At 39.6% G+C, this 20,652-nt stretch overlaps 1 protein-coding gene across 3 annotated transcripts in view; it reads left to right on the top strand.

Annotated features, from left to right (window-relative positions):
* Positions 1-20,652, top strand: part of PARG (poly(ADP-ribose) glycohydrolase) — a 184,878-nt gene that overhangs the window by 9,189 nt on the left and 155,037 nt on the right. For all 3 annotated transcript variants that reach the window (XM_079793725.1, XM_079793726.1, XM_079793724.1), the window contains exons 4-7: positions 442-629; positions 9,533-9,651; positions 9,766-9,849; positions 20,321-20,395. In XM_079793725.1, the coding sequence (XP_079649851.1) occupies positions 442-629; positions 9,533-9,651; positions 9,766-9,849; positions 20,321-20,395 (466 nt within the window). The remainder of the gene's footprint in view (positions 1-441; positions 630-9,532; positions 9,652-9,765; positions 9,850-20,320; positions 20,396-20,652) is intronic.

Raw genomic sequence — 20,652 nt, 5'->3', positions numbered from 1 at the left:
CACTGAAATTATGTAATTTGTGGGTCTTAACACTGAGTTTTAAATCCCAGGCTATCTAATTACCAAAAAATATATTGAAAGTTACGTTTTTGCAAATATTCCTTATGGAATCTTAAAGCCCACTCTCTATTATTTCTGTGATTTATTTTTCCTATCAAAGTTCACTTCATGGAAGATTACTGGCAGTGTCCATATTCTTACATGGTCCTTTCTTCAGAAAGTGATTTATTTGTGTTTGGAAATTTCTTCTACAAACTATTGCAACTGAACTCTTGGGTTTTACTATAAGCGTTATAAGTTTTTTTTCTCCTTAATTACCAAGGAGAAAGACAAGCTTGACACATTTAAAACAATAACATTCGAGGTAAGATTTGTATTGTGTATCCAAGTGAATTTAAACAGTAAGTAGTTTGTGACTGAATACATTTGTTTTGACCTTAGAAAAGAACAATGTGAAATCAAACATCAGAGGACAGACAGGAGGATCCCTAAATACGTTCCACCTCACCTTTCTCCAGATAAGAAATGGCTTGGAACTCCCATTGAGGAGATGAGAAGAATGCCTAAGTGTGGGACCCAACTGCCTCTCTTGCGACCATCTGCCAATCACACAGTAACTATCCGGGTAGGTTATTACCACTCACCTATAAAGAAAGAAGACTCTAAGTCTTGATTTCTTGTGATACTTATTCATGTGTAAAACAGACCAAGGCATAAGAAAGTGATTCTCTTTTGTGCATATAAAGTACTGAGAAGTCTACAGAATGTAGAAATATAATGATAGCTTAACCTTTTGCACTCAGATGTCGAGTGTGACTCGACATGGTTAGCATTAGAATAAAGGAATCGAGAAAAAAGCAAGCGAGTGCAAAGGGTTAATATGATACTTAACAAATCCGTAAGATGAATCATTGTCAACTGATGAGAAAATTGAAATTTTTTTGTATTTTTAAGAAAATTTATTAATTCTTTTTAACAACAAATATTTAGTTGACAATATTTATTGAGCAGCTACTACATGTTAGGTACTAGGTTACTCCTAAAATTCAAAGTTATGGTCAGTATCTTCAAATTATTCTCCAGTTTTGCTCTCTTTTCTCAGCTTTAGATTCTTCTAACATCTCCATCATTGTTCCACAGGTATCTCAAACTCAACATGTCTAAAACCAACCTCATGCCCTAGCTGGTTTGGCTCAGTGGATAGAGCATTGGCCTGCGGACTGAAGGGTCCCAGGTTTGATTCCAGTCAAGGGCACATTCCAGGGTTGTGGGCTCGATCCCCAGTTGGGGGCGTGCAGGAGGCAGCTGATCAATGATTCTCTCTCATCATTGATGTTTCTATCTCTCTTTCCCTCTCCTTTCCTCTCTGAAATCAATAAAGATATATATTTTTAGAAAATAAAAAAATAAAACCAACCTCATTTTAAAAATTATGGTTAAATATGCATAATATAAAATTTACCATTTTAAAATGTATGTTTCATTGGCATTTAGTACATTCATAGTGTTATACAACTATTACCACTATCCATTTTCAGAAATTTTTCATCATCCCACACTTAGCTTGGTACCTACTAAATAATAACTTCCCGTTCCTTGCAAGTCCTTGGTAACCTCTTTTATACTTTCTGTGAGTTTTTTTTTTTTTAATATATATTTTTATTGATTTCAGAGAGGAAGGGAAAGGGAGCGAGAGATAGAAACATCTGTGATGGTAGAGATTCACTGATCAGCTGCCTCCTGCACACCCCACACTGGGGATCAAGCCTAAAACCTGGGCATGTGTCCTGAATGGGAATCGAACCCTACATGACCTCTTGGTTCATAAGTTGACGTTCAACCACTGAGCCATGCCGGCCAGGCCTGTGAGTTCTTTTTTAAAAAATACATCTTTATTGAGATATAAAATTGATGCATTTTTAAGTCATCAATTCAGTAATATTTAGTGAATTTACTTAGTCATCACCATAATCCCATTTTGGAAGATTTCTATCACTCATTGGGCAGTTTTATTTATTTATTTATTTATTTATTTTTAAAATATATTTTATTGATTTTTTACAGAGAGGAAAGGAGAGAGAGAGTTAGAAACATCGAGGAGAGAGAAACATCGATCAGCTGCCTCCTGCACACCCCCCACTGGGGATGTGCCTGCAACCAAGGTACATGCCCTTGACCGGAATCGAACCTGGGACCTTTCAGTCCGCAGGCCGACGCTCTATCCACTGAGCCAAACCGGTTTCGGCCATTGGGCAGTTTTAAATAGTCATCTCAGTTATTAGTCAGTTTCTGTTACTAGATTTTATAGGAACTACTTTTTAAAAATCCTTTTTATGGTAAAACTTAGTCTAGATGTGATTAAATAAAGTACATAAATCATTAGCATGGTTAGAGGTAGAAGCAATGTTTAGCAGGGTGGTGGGGTTTGAGCTGAGCTCAAAAAGATGAGCAGACATTTCTTTTTAATTTTTTAAAATATATTTTATTGATTTTTTACAGAGAGGAATAGAGAGGGATAGAGAGTTAGAAACATCGATGAGAGAGAAACATCAATCAACTGCCTCCTGCACACCTCCTACTGGGGATGTGCCCACAACCAAGGTACATGCCCTTGACCGGAATCGAACCTGGACTGTTTAGTCTGCAGGCTGACGCTCTCTCCACCGAGCCAAACCGGTCAGGGCATGAGCAGACATTTCTGAGGTGGAGTTAGTAAGGCAAGAAAATCTCAAATACCAGTAGATACATAACCTTTATAATAAAAGGCTGTGTAGTGGAAAAAGATTTGTTTTAGGAATGGAAAACAATTGGTTTACTAGAGCTTAGAATTTGGCTGGGAAATGACGGAGGAAAAGCCTTGAAAAGTGTACTGGGTTCATAACATAGAGGGCTTCAGGTGCCAGGAACTGTACTTGTCTCAGTAGATTATGGAAATCAATAAATCCCTGTGCCGCAGTAGCTGGGTTGTAACAAGATTAATCAAACAGCTGTATGTGAAGAAACAATAGAAGCGAGGCTGCATTGGAAACAGGTAAAATTCATAGGAGATGAAAAGTAAGGAGATAGTAATTATCAAAGTGTGCTGCATTGATGTGGTTCAGGGGTTCTTTTGAAATTTGACTGAAGTTTTTTTTTTAAAATTTGAACATGAGTATTAATGCACATTTTTATTTTTTTAGTTTTTATCATTTTTTATTGTTGACAGTATTATAGATGTTTTCCATTTTCTCCCCGTTTATCTCCCTCTGCCCAGCCCTTGCCCCCCTAACCCCTGTCTCCACCACCCTATTGTCCATGTTCATGGGCTATGTATGAAAGTATGTAAGTTCTTTGGTTTATCTCTCCTCGTTCCCCCACCCCCACATTGAGGTATGTGAGTCTGTTCCATGCCTCCATGCTCAGCTCTTATTTTGTTGGTCAGTCAGTCATTTTGTTCATTGGATTCCACAAATAAGCGAGAACATGTGATGTTTGTCTTTCTCAGATTGGCTTATTTCACTTAGCATAATAGTCTCTAAGTCCATCCATGCTGTCCCAAAGGATGAGAGAGCCCCCCCCCCCTTTTTTTTTTACAGCCGCATAGTATTCCATGGTGTAAATGTCCCACAGCTTTTTTATGCATTCATCTACTGATGGGTACTTAGGCTGATTCCAAATCTTAGCTATTGTAAATAATGCTGCTATAAACATAGTGTGCATATATTCTTCCTTATTGGTGTTTCAGGGTTTTTAGGATATATTTCCAGAAGTGGGATCATTGAGTCCAATGGAGTTCCATTTTTAATTTCTTGAGGAAACTCCATACTGTTTTCCATGGTGTTTGCACCAATTGCCACCAGCAGTAAACTTGTTCCCTTTTCTTCACATCCTTTCCAGCACTTATTGTTTGTGGATTTATTGATGGTAGCCATTCTGACAGGTGTGTAGTTTTAATTTTCATTTCTCTGATGATTAGTGACTTTGAGTATTTTTTCATATGCTCTCAGCCATTTGTCCTCTTTGGAGAAGTGTCTTTGCCTGTTTTTTTAATTGGATTGTTTGTGAGTTGTATGAGTACTTTATATATTTGGAGATTAACCACTTTTCAGATGTATCATTGGCAAATATGTTCTCTCATACATTGGGTTCCCTTTTTATTTTATTTTATTTATTTATTTTTTATTTTTATTTTTTATTTTTTTTTTATTGTTTGAAGTATTACAAATAGTAGTACATATGTCTCCTTTCCCCCCCCCCCATTGACCTTTCCCCGGCCTCCCCTACCCCCCAGTACATGCCCTCACCTGTTCCCCCCCCCCCCCCCCCCCCCCCCCCCGCCAGTGTCTTGTATCCATTGGTTATGCTTATATGCATGGGTACAAGTCCTTCTGTTGATCTCTTACAGCCCCCCCCCCCCCCCCCCCCCGCCAACCTCCCCTGCCTTCCCGCTGTAGTTTGACAGTCTGTTCAATGCTTCTTTGCCTCTGTATCTATTTTTCCCCCATTTCTTTCCTTTAAAAAGTCTTGCCTCTGCAGACTAGAAATAAACATATAATAACAAAAAATGTTTGAGTCCCAATTTCAATGTCTAACAGTTCTGAGTCCCCGTTTCAATGTCAAACAGATCCTTATGTGTATATGTCAGCCATGATATCTGGATGGTGGGCACATGGTGGCAATGCAGGTCCGACCCTCTCTGGTTTGGTCCTAGGCAACCTGCAGCGACGCACAGCTGCTGACTGCTAGTGTGGCAAGGCGTCGTCAGCGTCTTCCATCTCTGGACTGTTTCTCCTCTTGTCTTCGTGGTCCCTTTTTATTTTGATGGTGGTTTCTTTTGCTGTGCAGAAGCTTTTTCTTTTTTTCTTTTGTTTCTCTTGCCCTAGGAGATGTATCGGCAAAAACTCTGCTATGTGAGATGTCTGAGATTTTACTGCCTATGTTCTCTTTTAGGATTTTTATGGTTTCATGGCTTACATTTAAGTCTTTTATCCATTTTGAGGTTATTCTTGTGTATGGTGTAAGTTGGTGGTCTACTTTCATCTTTTTGCATGTGTCCATCCAGTTTTTCCAACACCATTTTGTTGAAGAGACGTTCTTTACTCCACTGTATGCTCTTGTGTCCTTTGCAAATATTAATTGACTCTAATGGTGTGGGTCAATTCTGGGGTCTCTGTTCTGTTCCATTTGTCTATATGCCTGTTCTTGTTCTAGTACCGGCTGTTTTGATTATAATGGTTTTGCAGTATAGTTGGATATCCAGTATTGTGATCCTTCCAACTTTGTTCTTCTTTCTCAAGATTGCTGCAGCTATTTGGGGTCTCTTATGGTTCCATATAAATTTTTGGAATATTTGTTGTAGTTCTGTGAAGTATGCTGTTGGTATTTTAATAGGGATTGCGTTGAATCTATAAATTACTTTGGGTAGTATGGACATTTTAATGATGTTAATTCTTCTAATCCATGAACATGGTATACATTTTCATTTGTTGTATCTTCCTCTGTTTCTTTGTTCATTGTCTTATAGTTTTCCAAGTACAGTCTTTTACCTCCATCTTTAAGTTTATTTCTAGGTATTTTTGTTGTTGTTGTTTCAATGGTAAATGGGATTGTTTGTTTAGTTTCTCTTTCTGAGAATTCATTATTAGTGTATAAAAATGCCATTGATTTCTGGATGTTGATTTTGTATCCTCTATCTTGCTGAATTTATTAAGTCTAGTAGTTTCCTGGTGGAGTCTTTAGGGTTTTCTATGTACAGTATCATTTCATCTGCGAATAATGAGAGTTTTACTTCCTCCTTTCCAACATGGATTCCTTTTATCTCTTCTTCTTGTCTGATTGCTGTGGCTAGGACTTATATTACTATGTTTACTAAGAGTGGTGAAAGCGAACATCCCTGTCTTGTTCCTGTTCTTAAGGGAAACACATTTTTTTGCCCATTGAATATTATGTTGGCTGTAGATTTGTCATATATGGCCTTTATTATGTTGAGGTATGATCCCTGTATTCCCACTTTGCTAAGAGTTTTTTAAAAATATATTTTTATTGATTTCAGAAAGGAAGGGAGAGGAGGGAGTGAGAGAAACATCAATGATGAGAGAGAATCATTGATTGGCTGCCTCCTGCACGCCCCCTACTGGGTATTAAGTCCGCAACCCGGGGCATGTGCCCTTGACTGGAATTGAACCCGGGACCCTTCAGTCTGCAGGCCTGTGCTCTATCCACTGAGCCAAACCAGCTAGGGCTGCTGATTCATCAAAAAAGGATGCTGAATTTTATTGGATGCTTTTTCTGCATCTATTGATATGATGGTGTAATTTTTATCTTTCAGTTTGTTTATGTGATATATCACATTTACTGATTTGCAAATATTGTACCAGCCTTGCATCCCCGGAATAAATCCCACTTAATCATGGCATATGATCCTTTTAATATATTGCTGGATCTAATTTGCTAATATTTTGTTGAGGATTTTAGCATCTGTTTTCATCAGGGAAATTGGCCTGTAATTTTTTACTTTTAGTGTCTATCTGGTTTTGGAATTAGGATAATGCTGGCTTTGTAAAAAGAGCTTGGAAGTGTTTTTCGGAATAATTTGAAGAGAATAGGTGTTAGTTCTTTGAATGTTTGGTAATATTCTCCTGTAAATCCATCTGGTCCCAGGACTTTTGTTTGCTCGGAGTTTTGTGTTTTGTTTTGTTTTTTAAAATATATTTTTATTGAATTCAGAGAGGAAGGGAGAGGGAAAGAGAGTTAGAAACATCAATGATGAGAGAGAATCATTGATTGGCTGCTTTCTGCACGTCCCCCACTGGGGATCGAACCCACAACCTGGGCATATGCCCTGACTAGGAATCGAACTGTGACCTCCTGGTTCATAGGGCTATGCTCGATCACTGATCCATGCCGGCCGGGCTTGCTGGGAGTTTTTAAATAACTGTTTCAATTTCATCAATTGTTATTGGCCTATTCAGGTTTTCTGATTCTTCCTGATTGAGTTTTGGACGATGGTATGGTTTAGGTATTTGTCCATTTTGCCCAGTTTATCCCATTTGTTGGCATATAGTTGTTCATAGTATTTGCTTACAATCCTTTGTATTTCTGTGGTTATATCATCTCTTTCATTTCTGATTTCATTATGTTTCTTGATGAGCCTGGCTAAGGGTTCATCAATATTGTTTATCTTTTCAAAGAACCAGCTCTTAGATCCATTGTTGTTGATTTTATTTGTACTTTTTTTTTTTAGTCTCTAAGTCATTTCTGCTCTGATCTGTATTATTTTCTTCCTTCTACTTCCTCTGGGCTTTTCTTGCTGTCCTCTTTCTAATTCACTTAGTTGTAGGGTTAGATAGCTTATTAGTGCTTTTTCTTGTTTCTTGAGGAAGGCCTGTAATGCTATGAACTTCTCTCTCAGGACTGCTTTCATGTGTCCCATAGGTTTTGGGTGGTTGTGTGTTTTTTTCTTTTATTTCCAGGAAGTTTTGAATTTTTTGATCTCATTGTTTAATAACATGCTGTTTAGCTTCCATGTATTTTAGTGTTTTTGAGGTATTTTATTGTAGTTAATTTCTAACTTCATGCCATTGTGATCCAAAAAGATGCTTGGTATTATATCAATCTTCTTGAATTTGTATAAATTTGTTTTGTGTCCAAACATGTGGTCTATCTTTGAGAATGTTCATGTGTACTTGAGAAGAATGTATATTCTGTAGCTTTGGGGTGAAATGTTCTGTTAATATCAGTTAGATCCATCTGATCTAGTGTGTCATTTAAGGCCTCTGTTTCCTTGTTTATTCTTTTGTCTGAAAGATCTAGCCAGTGAGATTTTAAAGTCCCCTACTAAGACTGTATTACTGTTGATCTCTCCCTTAAAGTCCATCAAGAGTTTTTTTAATATATTTGGGTGCTCAACTATTGGGTGCATATATGTTTACAAGGGTTATATTTTCTTGTTGAATCATTCTCTTTAGCATTATGTAGTGGCCTTTTGGTCTCTTGTTATGGTCTTTGTTTTGAAGTCTATTTTGTGCCCTTGACTGGGAATCGAACCTGCCATCCTTTGGTGCTAGGGCTGACGCTCTAACCACTTTTGTGTTTTTAAAATATCTCCTTCCTTGCCCTAACCGGTTTGGCTCAGTGGATAGAGCGTTGCCTGCGGACTGAAAAGTCCCAGGTTCGATTCCGGTCAAGGGCATGTACCTTGGTTGCGGGCACATCCCCAGTAGGAGGTGTGCAGGAGGCAGCTGATTGATGTTCTCTCTAATCAATGTTTCTAACTCTCCATCCTTCTCCCCTCTTCTCTGTAAAAAATCAATAAAATATATATATTTTTAAAATCTCCTTCCTCAAATATTTACTGAATGCTTATTATAAATAGCATATGTGTATACAAACATAAATGTGTATATTTACATACTAGAGGCCCAGTGCACGAATTCATGCATGGGTGGGGTCCGGCCGGCCAGCCCCAATCAGGGTGATCGGGCGGGCTGGCCTGGGGGAGGGTCCACGGGCGGTTGGCTGGCCGGCCCCGCCCCCTGGTCAAACTCCCAGTCAAACTCCTGGTCGAGGGGACAATTTGCATATTAGCGTTTTATTATATAGGATATGTGTGTACATTATACATATAAAAATACATGCTTTATTCTTCAGTAAATATTCAGAATACAGAGTTAATATGATTATTATTGTTCTCAAGAAGATTAGAGTCTAGTGGGGGAAGGAAAATCCAGTGTGCTCTACTATGATAATGACCTAATAAAACAAGAGGGAGTAAACGAAATACCGTTTAAAAGTTTTGAAGACTTCTTAAAGGAAATGAAAAGTGGGTTGAGTGTTAAAGGTCAGAATAAATGTTTAACCAGATAGTGTTTGGATAAGACAAGATGTTAAAAACTGGGAATATCATTTGGATCAGAGTATAGGCAGAGAGGAGTCATCATAAGATTAGAAGCCTGGAGCCCGGCTGATGTGGCTCAGCAGTTGATCATCTATCTATGAACCAGGAGGTCACACTTTGATTCTCGGTCAGAGCACACGCCTGGGTTGCAGGCTGGATCCCCAGTAGGAGGTGTGCAGTAGGCAGCCAATCAGTGATTCTCTGTCATTATTGATGCTTCTACCTCTCTCTCCCTCTCTTCCTCTCTGAAATCAATAAAACTGTATTCAATTAAAAAAAAAAAGAGGCCTGGGAATACTTGAGAAAGATAATGTCATTCTCAGATGAGCATGAAATGTGAAAGAGGGATGAATGTTCTGGGAACAGTCGGAGTGAGGGAAAGTGATAGAAGGCTGTTGGCAGAAATTCAGGCAAGGAATAATGAGGATTAGAGGCCTAGATGGGATGGAGATAGATGTCCAGAGCATGGAGACCAGGCAAGTGATTAAATGGAGGTAAGGAGTGGAAACTGCTAAGCAGCTTAAGAAGGTTTCTTCCCTAGGAGCTAGTCTGTATTTTATAGCATTTGCTTTGGCTGCTTTATTTGACTTCTTTTGTAGATGATACACCTAGTTTTTATACACTTACAGTTTTGTTGTTAATCTCTCTTTCAGGTAGATCTTTTGCGGGCAGGAGAAGTTCCTAAACCTTTTCCAACACATTTTAAAGATTTGTGGGACAATAAACATGTAAAGATGCCTTGTTCAGAACAAAACTTGTACCCTGTGGAAGATGAGGTAAAAACAAAGCTGATATTCCTTTAGTCTTTGGTAGTTTAATACATTCTTGCTTGACTCTTGCTTCAATGATGCAAAAAAACTTAGAGTAGTTGTCTTTTCTTTTCCTCAAAGAATGGTGAGCGAACTGCAGGGAGCAGGTGGGAGCTCATTCAGACTGCACTTCTCAACAAATTCACACGACCCCAAAACCTGAAGGTATGTTCTTTTTGCTATTCTTGCCTCTTACATTCAGTTCTTAGAGATGGCCCCTGTGTCTCCTCCCTCAAAGACATTTTTTGATTTTTAATGTACTCAGGTAACAGCATTATTTATATGCAAGGTGCTTTCTTCCTGAGGAACTCTTATTTAGAGACAGTCTTGGTTTCTGTTCCATCACTAAGAAATGAGTAGAAATATTAAGAGTTGTAAATTACTTGCCTGGAGCCACACAGAGTAATTTGGAGAACCAGGAATTGGAACTTTGTTTCTTATTCCCCATCCAATTTCCTTCCTTTCAAGCTTCTCTTTTATTTTGTTTTAGAATTATCATGTTTCTGAAATGTCTTCAAAAGTAAATGAGGAAAGAATTATGACTTCAGCAGTATTTGCCCAAAGGGAAGCTGAGTTTCATAATGATTAAAGTATACATTAAGCATTCTGTTTTTTATTGCTTTTAATATAGCTTCTAGCAGTTTAATAATTTATTAATCTGATATTTCAGCAATAATTTATTTTTTAAAATATTTCATTTAAGACTGTAGGGGCATTCATTAGATCGTTTTTCTAATAGCTACTGGTAAAATGTGGGTGAGTGTATGTTTATTTTTGACACTATGTAAACTTTGAAGTTTTATAGCTATAAACAGTAAGCTATTTCTATACTTCCATGAAAATGGGTTTCTTTTTTGGGGGGGGTGTTTCATTTTCTTTGAGAGACTTAATTTATTGTGATAGTTTCTCAGGTTTTATACTGTTTTTCTTTTATACTTATAAGTTGTTCTTAAGTTTTCTATATCTTTCTATAACTCCTGTGGGTGTTTTTTTTATATGTTGTACCATAATGTATTTTGAAAATTTTATTTCTTAAGGACAGTGGTTTTCAATTTTGTAATGTACTCCTTTTAAATGGAAGAATTTCTCCAGGTCTGCCAGAGTTTACTTATTTTTAGTATAATGTTACATATGTACAAACAAAAAACTAGATATAAATTCTTTACACAAGTAGCGTAGAGCTATGTCAATTTGATTTTTTTCCATTTGAAGTATTATTAAACATCAGTTGTGTTCATTTCACAGTAAAAACAATTTGTAGTCAGTATTTCCTTTTTGTACAAAAGATTTTTTTCATTTTTTGTTTTTTAGCAACACATTACAGCTTTATTAGATTTTCCCATTTTACTGGCTATTTGGGCTCAACTGAGGCCTTAGTAACCTATAACTTTATCTTCAAGGTGTCACAGTACATAACATGAAATCTAATTAGTGGCACAAGATTAGTCAACTTGTCAACACAAGCAGTCATCAACATCACAGATGCAGCAGCTTCCTGCTTTATAATGATTCTAGCACCCATGTAAAGATATTGCTACTATTGTGCAAGTTTTTATTCAAGAAAAGTTTCCCAGACCAGGACTAATTAATGACAGATACCAGCTGATGCCTTATATTTCTTTTGGGTCCCTATTCCTACACTGCCACACATATTCTCTCTTCAGTGTGTCCCATTATTCAATCACCTAACATCCTGACATGACCCATGGATACTCTCCAAGTAAGAGTGGTATTTAGGATTTTGTTCAGTGCAGGGGAAGAGGGTAGATCAGTGGTTGGCAAACTCATTAGTCAACAGAGCCAAATGTCAAGAGTACAACGATTGAAATTTCTTTTGAGAGCCGAAAACCGACTTGTGCGCATGGGCCACGAAGTTTCAGTCGCACTGTATGTGTGCGCCCGCATGTGGTATTTTGTGGAAGAGCCACACTCAAGGGGCCAAAGAGCCGCATGTGGCTCGCGAGCCGCAGTTTTCCGAACACTGGGATAGATGGTGGGTGAATGGACAATGTGACAAAAGGGGGGCAAAAAGGAAACCTGAAACCTCATTTAATAAAATGTTCTTCATGACACCTCTCAGGGTATAAAGAGAGTTTGGTGTAAAGAAGTTTATTCTGATGATTAAAGACTTGTGTGGCCGAGTAAGGCAGTTTCTTGAACTATCCCCACCCCCTAATTTCCCTAAAAATCTGTGGGACAACCAGGGAGGAAGCATATGCATTCCTTTCCCAGTGGGGACCATGTGACTCCTCCCAGAAGGTAATTTTACCGTACTGGCTCCTGAAGCAGCAGCCTCCGTCAGCCATTTGCAATTGGCAGTTACAGCTGCACACTTTGGAACCTGTCAGGCTTCTGAGTCTTTTTGTTGTTGTTAATCCTCACCTGAGGATATTTTTTCAATGATTTTTATTTTTATTTTTTAAAATATATTTTATTGTTGTTTTTTTTACAGAGAGGAAGGGAGAGGGATAGAGAGTTAGAAACATCAATGATAGAGAAACATTGATCAGCTGCCTCCTGTACACCCCCCCTACTGAGGATGAGCCCACAACCAAGTACAGGCCCTTGACTGGAATTGAACCTGGGACCTTTCAGTTCGCAGGCTGACGCTCTATCCACTGAGCCAAACTGGTTAGGGCTTTTCATTGATTTTTAGAGAGAGTGGAAGGGAGGAGGAGAGACAGAGAGAAACACTGATGTGAGAGGAACAATTGATTGGTTCCCTCCTGCATATGCCCCTGACTGGGGCTGGAATCGAACCCGGGACCCTACAGTCTGCAGGCCGATGCTCTATCCAGTGAGCCAAACTGGCTAGGGCAGGTTTTGAGTCTTGGTATCTGAAGAGTATTTTAGTCCACTTCCACTTCATTAAGGGTCATTGGAGTCTACCGTTTGATAACAGCAATTGGTCTCCATTTAATGGCCTCCTTGCTGATTCCAGCATCTTGGTAGGTGTTCACTGCATCCGTCACATTCTTATAGGACTTAGGAGCCTCTTCCATAACCAGTTTGGGTGAGGCAACATGAACTGCAATTCCCATATCTGCCAATTTGTCTGAGACATCCTGGGAATCTAAATCACGTCAAGATTTTGCTGGGGACAGTGCACAGCCCGCTCCATGACAGGTTGTTCCAAAGGTCTCGGTCATGCCCTGTTCAGTGCCAATAAGAACATAACTGCGGGTTCCCATGGTGCCACCGAGCACTGGTTGTCCAGTGAATTGATGATCAACAGCAGTGAGGGGATGGTGAGGAAGGAAAGCTCAGGTGGGTCCCTTTATGTGAACTAACAGGGTCCATTGTTTTCCGTCCACCGCATGCTGTTTGATTTTGGTGATGTTGTGAGAGACATCATAGATCACATGTAGGTCCAAGTCATCGGGTTGTACTGAAGACCTCAGCAAAAGCCTGACAGGTTAAGGTTATAGAAGAGCCTAGTTCCCTACCACTGCCATTCCCTTCAGGTAGTCCTGACCTTCTGGAGAAACTATTTGATTGCAAGCCAACAGATGATCATTGACTATAATCTTGTCCCTCTTCCTGGCTTTTTCCATAGCAACCAGGGCATCTGGGGCTACTGGGTGACCCAAGCCTCTGCTTCCACTGTGGGTCATCTCACACACCCATCCATTATGGTCAATGCCCCTCTTCGTAGCAGCATACTCATTGAAAATCTCATCCACAACCTGGATTTCTGCATAGTGGTTACCTGTTCCTCGGGTCACCAACTGAGGAAGCCCTATATTTTTAGCTCCTGCAGAGACTTTATTGAGGTCAGCTTGTAGCATTCTCACAGTGCTCCTCACAGTGCTCCTTGTCTTCAGCCCAGGCATAGTCTTCTCTTAGTGACCAGTCCATACCCATCTCCAAGGCCTCTTCCAAGTCTTTGGCATTCATTGGGATGCCACCTTTGGACCCCACCCCTATAGGAATGTGGTCAAACATAGCTTGTGCAAGTTGCTCCTTCACAGGTGGGACTTCACTTTCATCTACATTGGTTCTTAGTAAGTGGACACTGCAGTTAATGTAAAATCCGACGTCACCTGGGGCACCACTGCTTCAGGGTCATTCATATCAAAGGCTGCCATAATCACAATAGCAAATCCATAACCTGCGACAGGCATTTTCTTAATCCCTCTTTATTTTGTTTTTTGAATATTTTTTGTTACTCCTCACCTGAGGATATTTTTCCCATTGATTTTTAGAGAGAGTAGGAGGGAGGGAGGGAAGGGGAGGAAGGAAGAGGGATATGGGAGGAAAGAGAGAGAGGGAGAGAGAGAGATTAGTTGCCTCCTGCATGCACCCGACCAGGGAAGGGGATGGAACCTGCAACCAAGGTATGTGCCCTTGATTGGGAATCGAACCCGAGACCATTCGGTGTACAGGTGTACAGGCCAACACTCTAACCACTGAGCAACACTGGCCCGAGCTTTATTGATTTTTTCTAAGAACTGCAGCTGATCATTAGAGTTGTGGCTCATAGCAGTCACCAGGTTAGCAACTCCTGGTTCCCCTTTAAAGAGAGTGGCTGTGCTGTCCCGTTGCCTGAAGCGCCACCTTCTGCACATACGTTTTTTTTAACCACTGATTCGAACCCCAAAGTAATATGCTGAGAAACTTAAAAAAATACTATATAAAGAAAAAATTTTCATTTTGTATTTGCTACTTTTCTTATAAGCACAGTTGGTGAATGTTGATAGATGCAAAGATGGGATCTGTATGCAGAACATTAACTTGCAAATACCAGGTGTACCGTTACTAATGCGAAATTTTTTCAATAAATGGAGTTACACATATGTTGATATATATGCAATTTGATGTGTATGCTATTTTGTTGTATTGACAGCAAGCTTCAAAACTTCATATGTCAAATTTGCTGAAGGTGTTAACATCATAGATGTTTTTATGCTTAAAAATGTCGAATTTCGTGCCATAAAAAGAGCATTTGCGGGAAGTTTTAATTCATTACTTTATTTTGAAGAGAAGTTATCGTATACTTAGGGAAGCTTATGGTGAACATGCTCCATCTCAAGATACTTGTGTATGCTGGTTTAACTGCTTTAAAAGTGATGATTTCGATGTGAAAGACAAAGAACGTCCAGGTCAACCGAAAAAGTTTGAAGACCAACAATTACAAGCATTATTGGGTGAAGATGCATGTCAAACTCAAAAACAACTTGCAGAAAGATTAAACGTTGCTCAGCAAACAATTTCTGATCATTTACAAGCAATGGGAAAGATTTGAAAGGAAGGAAAATGGGTGCCACATCAACTGAATGAAAGACAAATGGAAAACTGAAAAGTCAGTAAAATGTTGCTTCAACGGCACGAAAGAAAGTATTTTTTGCACCGAATTGTGACTGGTGATGAAAAGTGGATTTATTCTGAGAATCCCAAATGCACAAAATCATGGGTTGATCCAGGTCAACCATCAACATCGACTGCAAGGCCAAATCGCTTTGGAAAGAAGACAATGCTCTGCATTTGGTGGGAGCAGGAATGTGTGGTGTATTATGAACTTCTAGAACCAGGTGAAACCATTAATAGTGATCACTACCAACAACAAATAATCAATTTGAACCACGCTTTGATTGTGAAACCACCAGAATATGCCAGAAGATACGGCAAAGTAATTTTGCTTCATGATAACGCACCATCACACACTTTAAAACCAGTTAAAGACACGTTAAAAGATCTTGCCTGGGAAGTATTAACCCACCCGCTGTATTCACCAGACCTTGCTCCTTCAGATTACCACTTGTTCCGATCGATGGCATGCGCACTTTCTGAGCAGCACTTCAAAACAAAGGAAGAAGTGGAAAATTGGGTCTCTGAATGATTTGCCTCAAAACAAGAAAAGTTCTATTGGGACGGTATCCACAAATTACCTGAAAGATGGAAATGTGTAGCTAGCGATGGACATTACTTTGAATAAAGCACTTTTGATGTTTCTCTGGAAATTATCATGTTTTCTTTGATTACAAAATCCGCCATTATTAACTGGTACACCTAGTAAATATGATAGTGGTAGAGATTCTTTAGTTTGACATCCTGAACTGCAGTGGATCTTAGAATGGCTCAATCTTCTGATCATTTTTATTTATTTAAAGTACCAGCCTTCATTCTACAGTGTGTTGTCTTTTGGCTCTTGTATTCTAAAACCACAGTTTAATAATATAAACTCAAAAACACCAAAACAGGCCATCCAAGAGTACTATCTAAACTCTTTTTGAGAAACAATGTCTTAGTGCCTTTATGACCTAAAAACAGGATTATTAAACCTACTTTTGCCCCACCCTGTAAATATACTCTTTTTGCTGTTTTTATGCATTTGTTGTTAAGAGAACATAGAGATGTTAAAATTTTTAAAAAAGTAATGTCCTCAAAAGTTGATTTACATAGTAATCCTATCTAATAAAGGCGTAAGTGACCTTACCTCCGCTACAAAGATGGCGGCCCACATAGCACCAGGGTGGGACGCTAGCGTCGTCACCATGGTGACGACGCTAGCGTCCCATTCACAGGCCGCAGAGGGAGGAAGAGCTGCAGACAGAACGCTGGGCTGCTGGGCAGGGGGCATGCTCAGAGCCGCCGCCCGCGCAGCTTGGAACAAACAGAAGCCCAGCTGACAGAAAGCAGGCAGTGGGCCGGCAGTGAGCTCTGAGCTGCCTCCGTGCGACATAGGACACGCCAAAGAGACAGACGCTGGGCCAGGGGCTGCTCAGAGCCAGGGCTGCTCAGAGCCGCCATTGCGCAGCTTGGGACACGCCCCCGGCCCACCAGAAGGAAGCCCAGATGACAGAAAGTGGCGGTGGGCCGGGGGTGAGCTCTGAGCTGCTGCAGTGTGACTTGGGACACGCCAAACGGACAGACGCTGGGGCCGGGGGGGCTGCTCAGAGCCGGCGCTGTGCAGCTTGGGACAGGCCCCCGACCCAGCAGATAGAAGCCCAGCTGACAGAAAGCGGTGGGCTGGAGGTGAGCTCTGAGCTGCTGCAGCGCAACTTGGGACACGCCAAGCGGACAGACACTGGGCCAGGGAGCGATGCTGTGCAGCTTGGGACACACCTCCAGCCCAGCAGACAGAAGCGCAGCTGACAGAAAGCAGGGAAGCTGGGCTGAGGGCATGCCCCTGGCACCCCCCGCAGTGCAGCTTGGGGCATGCCCCCAGCCCAGTGGACAGAAGCCCTGGGGACACAATGCAGGAGATCCTCTGTGCATGAACTGCAGAAGAAACACCTTTTCTGAAGCCTCATTGGCTAAGCTCCCTGTAAGCTGCCTCTCACAGTGTTCTGGTAACTTGAGTAATAAGAACCTAAGAAAGTGTTCTAAGGTTTTGCCACACTCCTGGAGGAAAAACAAAGGTCTGCTGCTGGAGGGCTAAGATATGTCATATCCTGCCCTAGCCAGTTTGACTCAGTGGATAGAGCCTCGGCCTGCCCACCGCAGGGTCTGGGTTCGATTCTGATCAAGGGCATGTACCTAGGTTGCAGGCTCCTCCCTAGCCAGGGCCCAGGTCAGGGCTCATGCAGGAGGCAGCCAATCGAAGTATCCCTCTCACATTGATGTTTCTCTCTGTCTTTCCCTCTCTCTTCCAAGCTCTGTAAAAATCAATGGAAACATATCCTCAGGTGAGGATAAAAAAGAAAGAAAGAAAAGAAATGTCATATCCTATGAAAGACACATCTTGAAAGTGCCTAAAGAAAGCTGTCATTTTTTCATGGAGAAGGGACTGGAGTCCGTGTTGGTGAAAACACCTTGGCGGCTGTGACAGTGGCGGCAGGAGTGGGGTGATGGGGCTGGTGCCTTCCCCTGATCAGCCCAATCACCTCCCGCAGGGGAAGGCCAGACTGCAGCTTAGGCCCGCTCCCCATCAGTAGGACATCTCCTGAGGGCTCCCAGTCTGTCAGAGGGGGCAGGCTTGGCTGAAGGACCCCCCCCCCCCCAAGTGCACGAATTTCGTGCACTGGGCCTCTAGTATTTCTATAAGTGAAGTGTCGGATAATTTGCCAGGAGTGGACTTTGTGCTTTATTGAAATGTGCTATCATGAATTATGAAATAAAAACTCACTTAGAAATTGATAGCTTGAATAGAGAATGATAGGAAACCTCATAGTAGACTACTTTTGAGACCTGAAGACTGAAGTAAAAGTAAATGTTAGGAGTTAATACTAATTATAAAACCCCATTAAATAGGAGTGTAAACGCTACTTAAAGTGTTTTTTCTTACCAACTTTGAGGAATAATTTACATATAAGAAAGTGCATGTTTTTAAAATATGTAATCTGATGAGGTTTGCATACATCTGTTAAGCCCCCACTACAGTCAAGATACAGAGTATTCCTGTCACCACCAAAGATTCCTTTTACCCCTTTGTGGTTGATTCTTCTTTCTGCACTGGTGCCAGGCAACTGCTTTTTTTGGTTTGTTTACATTTTTACATGAATGGAATCACACAGTGTGTAGAATGAAGATTTTTGAGATTTATCCATGTTGTTTAGTGTCTCAGCTGTTTGTCCCAGTATATGCATTGTGTGTCCATTCACCTGTTGATAGACACTGCTATTTAATACTTTGTGTGAGGTTCTGAAATCAGTTACAAGTAATTAGAAAAAAAATCCTTAAAATCTCTTTTTTTCTCTTCCTAATGGAAAATCTTGTATTATGGCTGTGAGAGAAAAATAAAACATTTTTTTGGCCATGTTATTTTATGGTTGATGTCCCCCCCCCCCACCCCCTTTTTTAAAAAAAATATATTTTATTAATTTTTTACAGAGAGGAAGAGAGAGAGGAAGAGAGAGCTAGAAACATCGACCAGCTGCCTCCTGCACACCCCCTACCAGGAATGTGCCCGCAGCCAATGTACATGCCCTTGACCGGAATCGAACCTGGGACCTTTCAGTCCTCAGGCCGACGCTCTATCCACTGAGCCAAACCGGTTTCGGCAACCCCCACCCCTTTTTGAAAGAACTTGAATATCCCCTGATTCCAAGTAAACAATATACACTTTTGTTGGCTCAGTGTTTAACCTAGAAGGATGCTTGGTGATTATTTCTATGGCATGAAGTATTTTTTAGGAACTCTTTGGCAGAGTTAATTTTTAAAAACTTCTTTAATGATGAAGAAATTTGGAAGATTTATAGTAATGATCTAACTGTGTTTTTCAGATTTACCTACACTTACAGTAAAAACAATTGGGGGGGTATGTATTATAAGTATTAACAGTTATTTATAAATATTACATATTTATTACTTTATTGAGATATGCACATTATAAAATATAATCAAAATAGAAATTTAAAATGATGAAATAAAACATAATTGTAAATAACAGTTCTTTCTGCAAAACTAATGGATTATTTTATGCATAACCCACTCTGGTGTTAAAAAAACAAAATTCAACTGAGTACATTTTAAAGATCTTAACAGCTTTATTCAACGATTCATGCATTTGGGCAACAGATAGAAAGGAGCTCCGAGGAGCTGTGCAAAATAAAGACTTATAAAAAAGAAGGGAGCGGGAACAAGGAAGTTATTGTAGCAAAATGGATTGGCTGTTGCAAGGTCACTTTCCTTCAGGGAATGGCAAGGGTCTATCAGGCAGATTACCTCACTGGTGCCAACCAGGTGATTCCTGATTGATGGTTTAAGATTCTGTTTATGGGAGAGCCAAAACTGTAATTAAGTTTGGTTTGGTGACGTGGGGTTCAGCATGTGTCTCTGTTTTGGGCCTATTGTCTTATTTTTAATACCACTAACCCGTTATAAAGTACTGCCTATTCCGACAGTTAAATGTTATACCAGTAGATGGCGAACTATTTTAACTTTTCATTCTACATAAATCCTTAGTTTGTGTGAACTGCTGAGGGAAGATAACTATTAATATGTAGCTTATAAAAATAGTGGATAAAAAAGGGAAAATATCATTTTGTGCTTTGAGGCAGTGTCTCTTAATTTATTTATTTTTTATTATTGCCCTTTCAACCAGGGATCCTTTTCACGTATTTGTTTCCTAATTTACTGACCCCATGACATTTAAAAATATATATATTTTTATTGAATTCAGAGAGGAAGGGAGAGGGAGAGAGATAGGAATATCAATGATGAGAGAGAATCATTGATTAGCTGCCACCTGCACACTCCATACTGGGGATCGAGCCTGCAACCTGGGCATGTGCCCTGACCGGGAATCAACCATGACCTCTTGGTTCATAGGTCAACACTCAACCACTGAGCCACACAGACCGGGCTGAAATTTTAATACTGTAAATATATTGTATGTCTGTATACATAATGTGACCCTTTTAATGACCAGAAATCATAATTTTTAATTTTTTAATCCTCAAGATCTAATTTTTGTCTACTTAATTTGTATTAATTATCTCTATTTAGAAGGTATGTTTTAGAATAATTGTTTTTCCGTTATTACTTGACCTATCTAATCTCACATTTCTTAAGTAAATAATAAATTAGTATGCATTCTATTGGTTCATAGCTACTTATGTGGAACAGTTAATGGTAGGAGGAAGTTTGTCTAGCATTAAGAATTTTACTGGAAGTAGTTCATTAAGGAGACAGTCTATTCATAGATAATTCACTTGACTCTATCATGAGGTTTTTCTTTATGCTTTTTCCATAGGATGCTATTCTGAAATACAATGTGGCATATTCTAAGAAATGGGACTTTACAGCTTTGGTTGATTTCTGGGATAAGGTAAGAGTATGCTTATTTCTTTAACTATGAAAATAATATGACAACTATAAAAAAGTTTAAGAAAAATATCTGTAATTCTGTCACACTAACACAATTATCTTTTATTTTTGTGAAAAATATTTCCGGTTATTTTATATGCATTTATAGGAACTAATTTTGAATTTTGTTTTATTCTTTTTCTTTTAAAATTTTATACCATTATCAACATTATCAGTGGCTGCATATTTCATAACTAGTTTTTGAGAATTTAATGATTC

The sequence above is a fragment of the Cnephaeus nilssonii genome, assembly GCF_951640355.1.
Source record: "Cnephaeus nilssonii genome assembly, chromosome: 16".
Classification (NCBI taxonomy): domain Eukaryota; kingdom Metazoa; phylum Chordata; class Mammalia; order Chiroptera; family Vespertilionidae; genus Cnephaeus; species Cnephaeus nilssonii.
The sequence above is the reverse complement of the archived record's forward strand: the minus strand, read 5'-3'. Positions and strand labels throughout refer to the sequence as shown.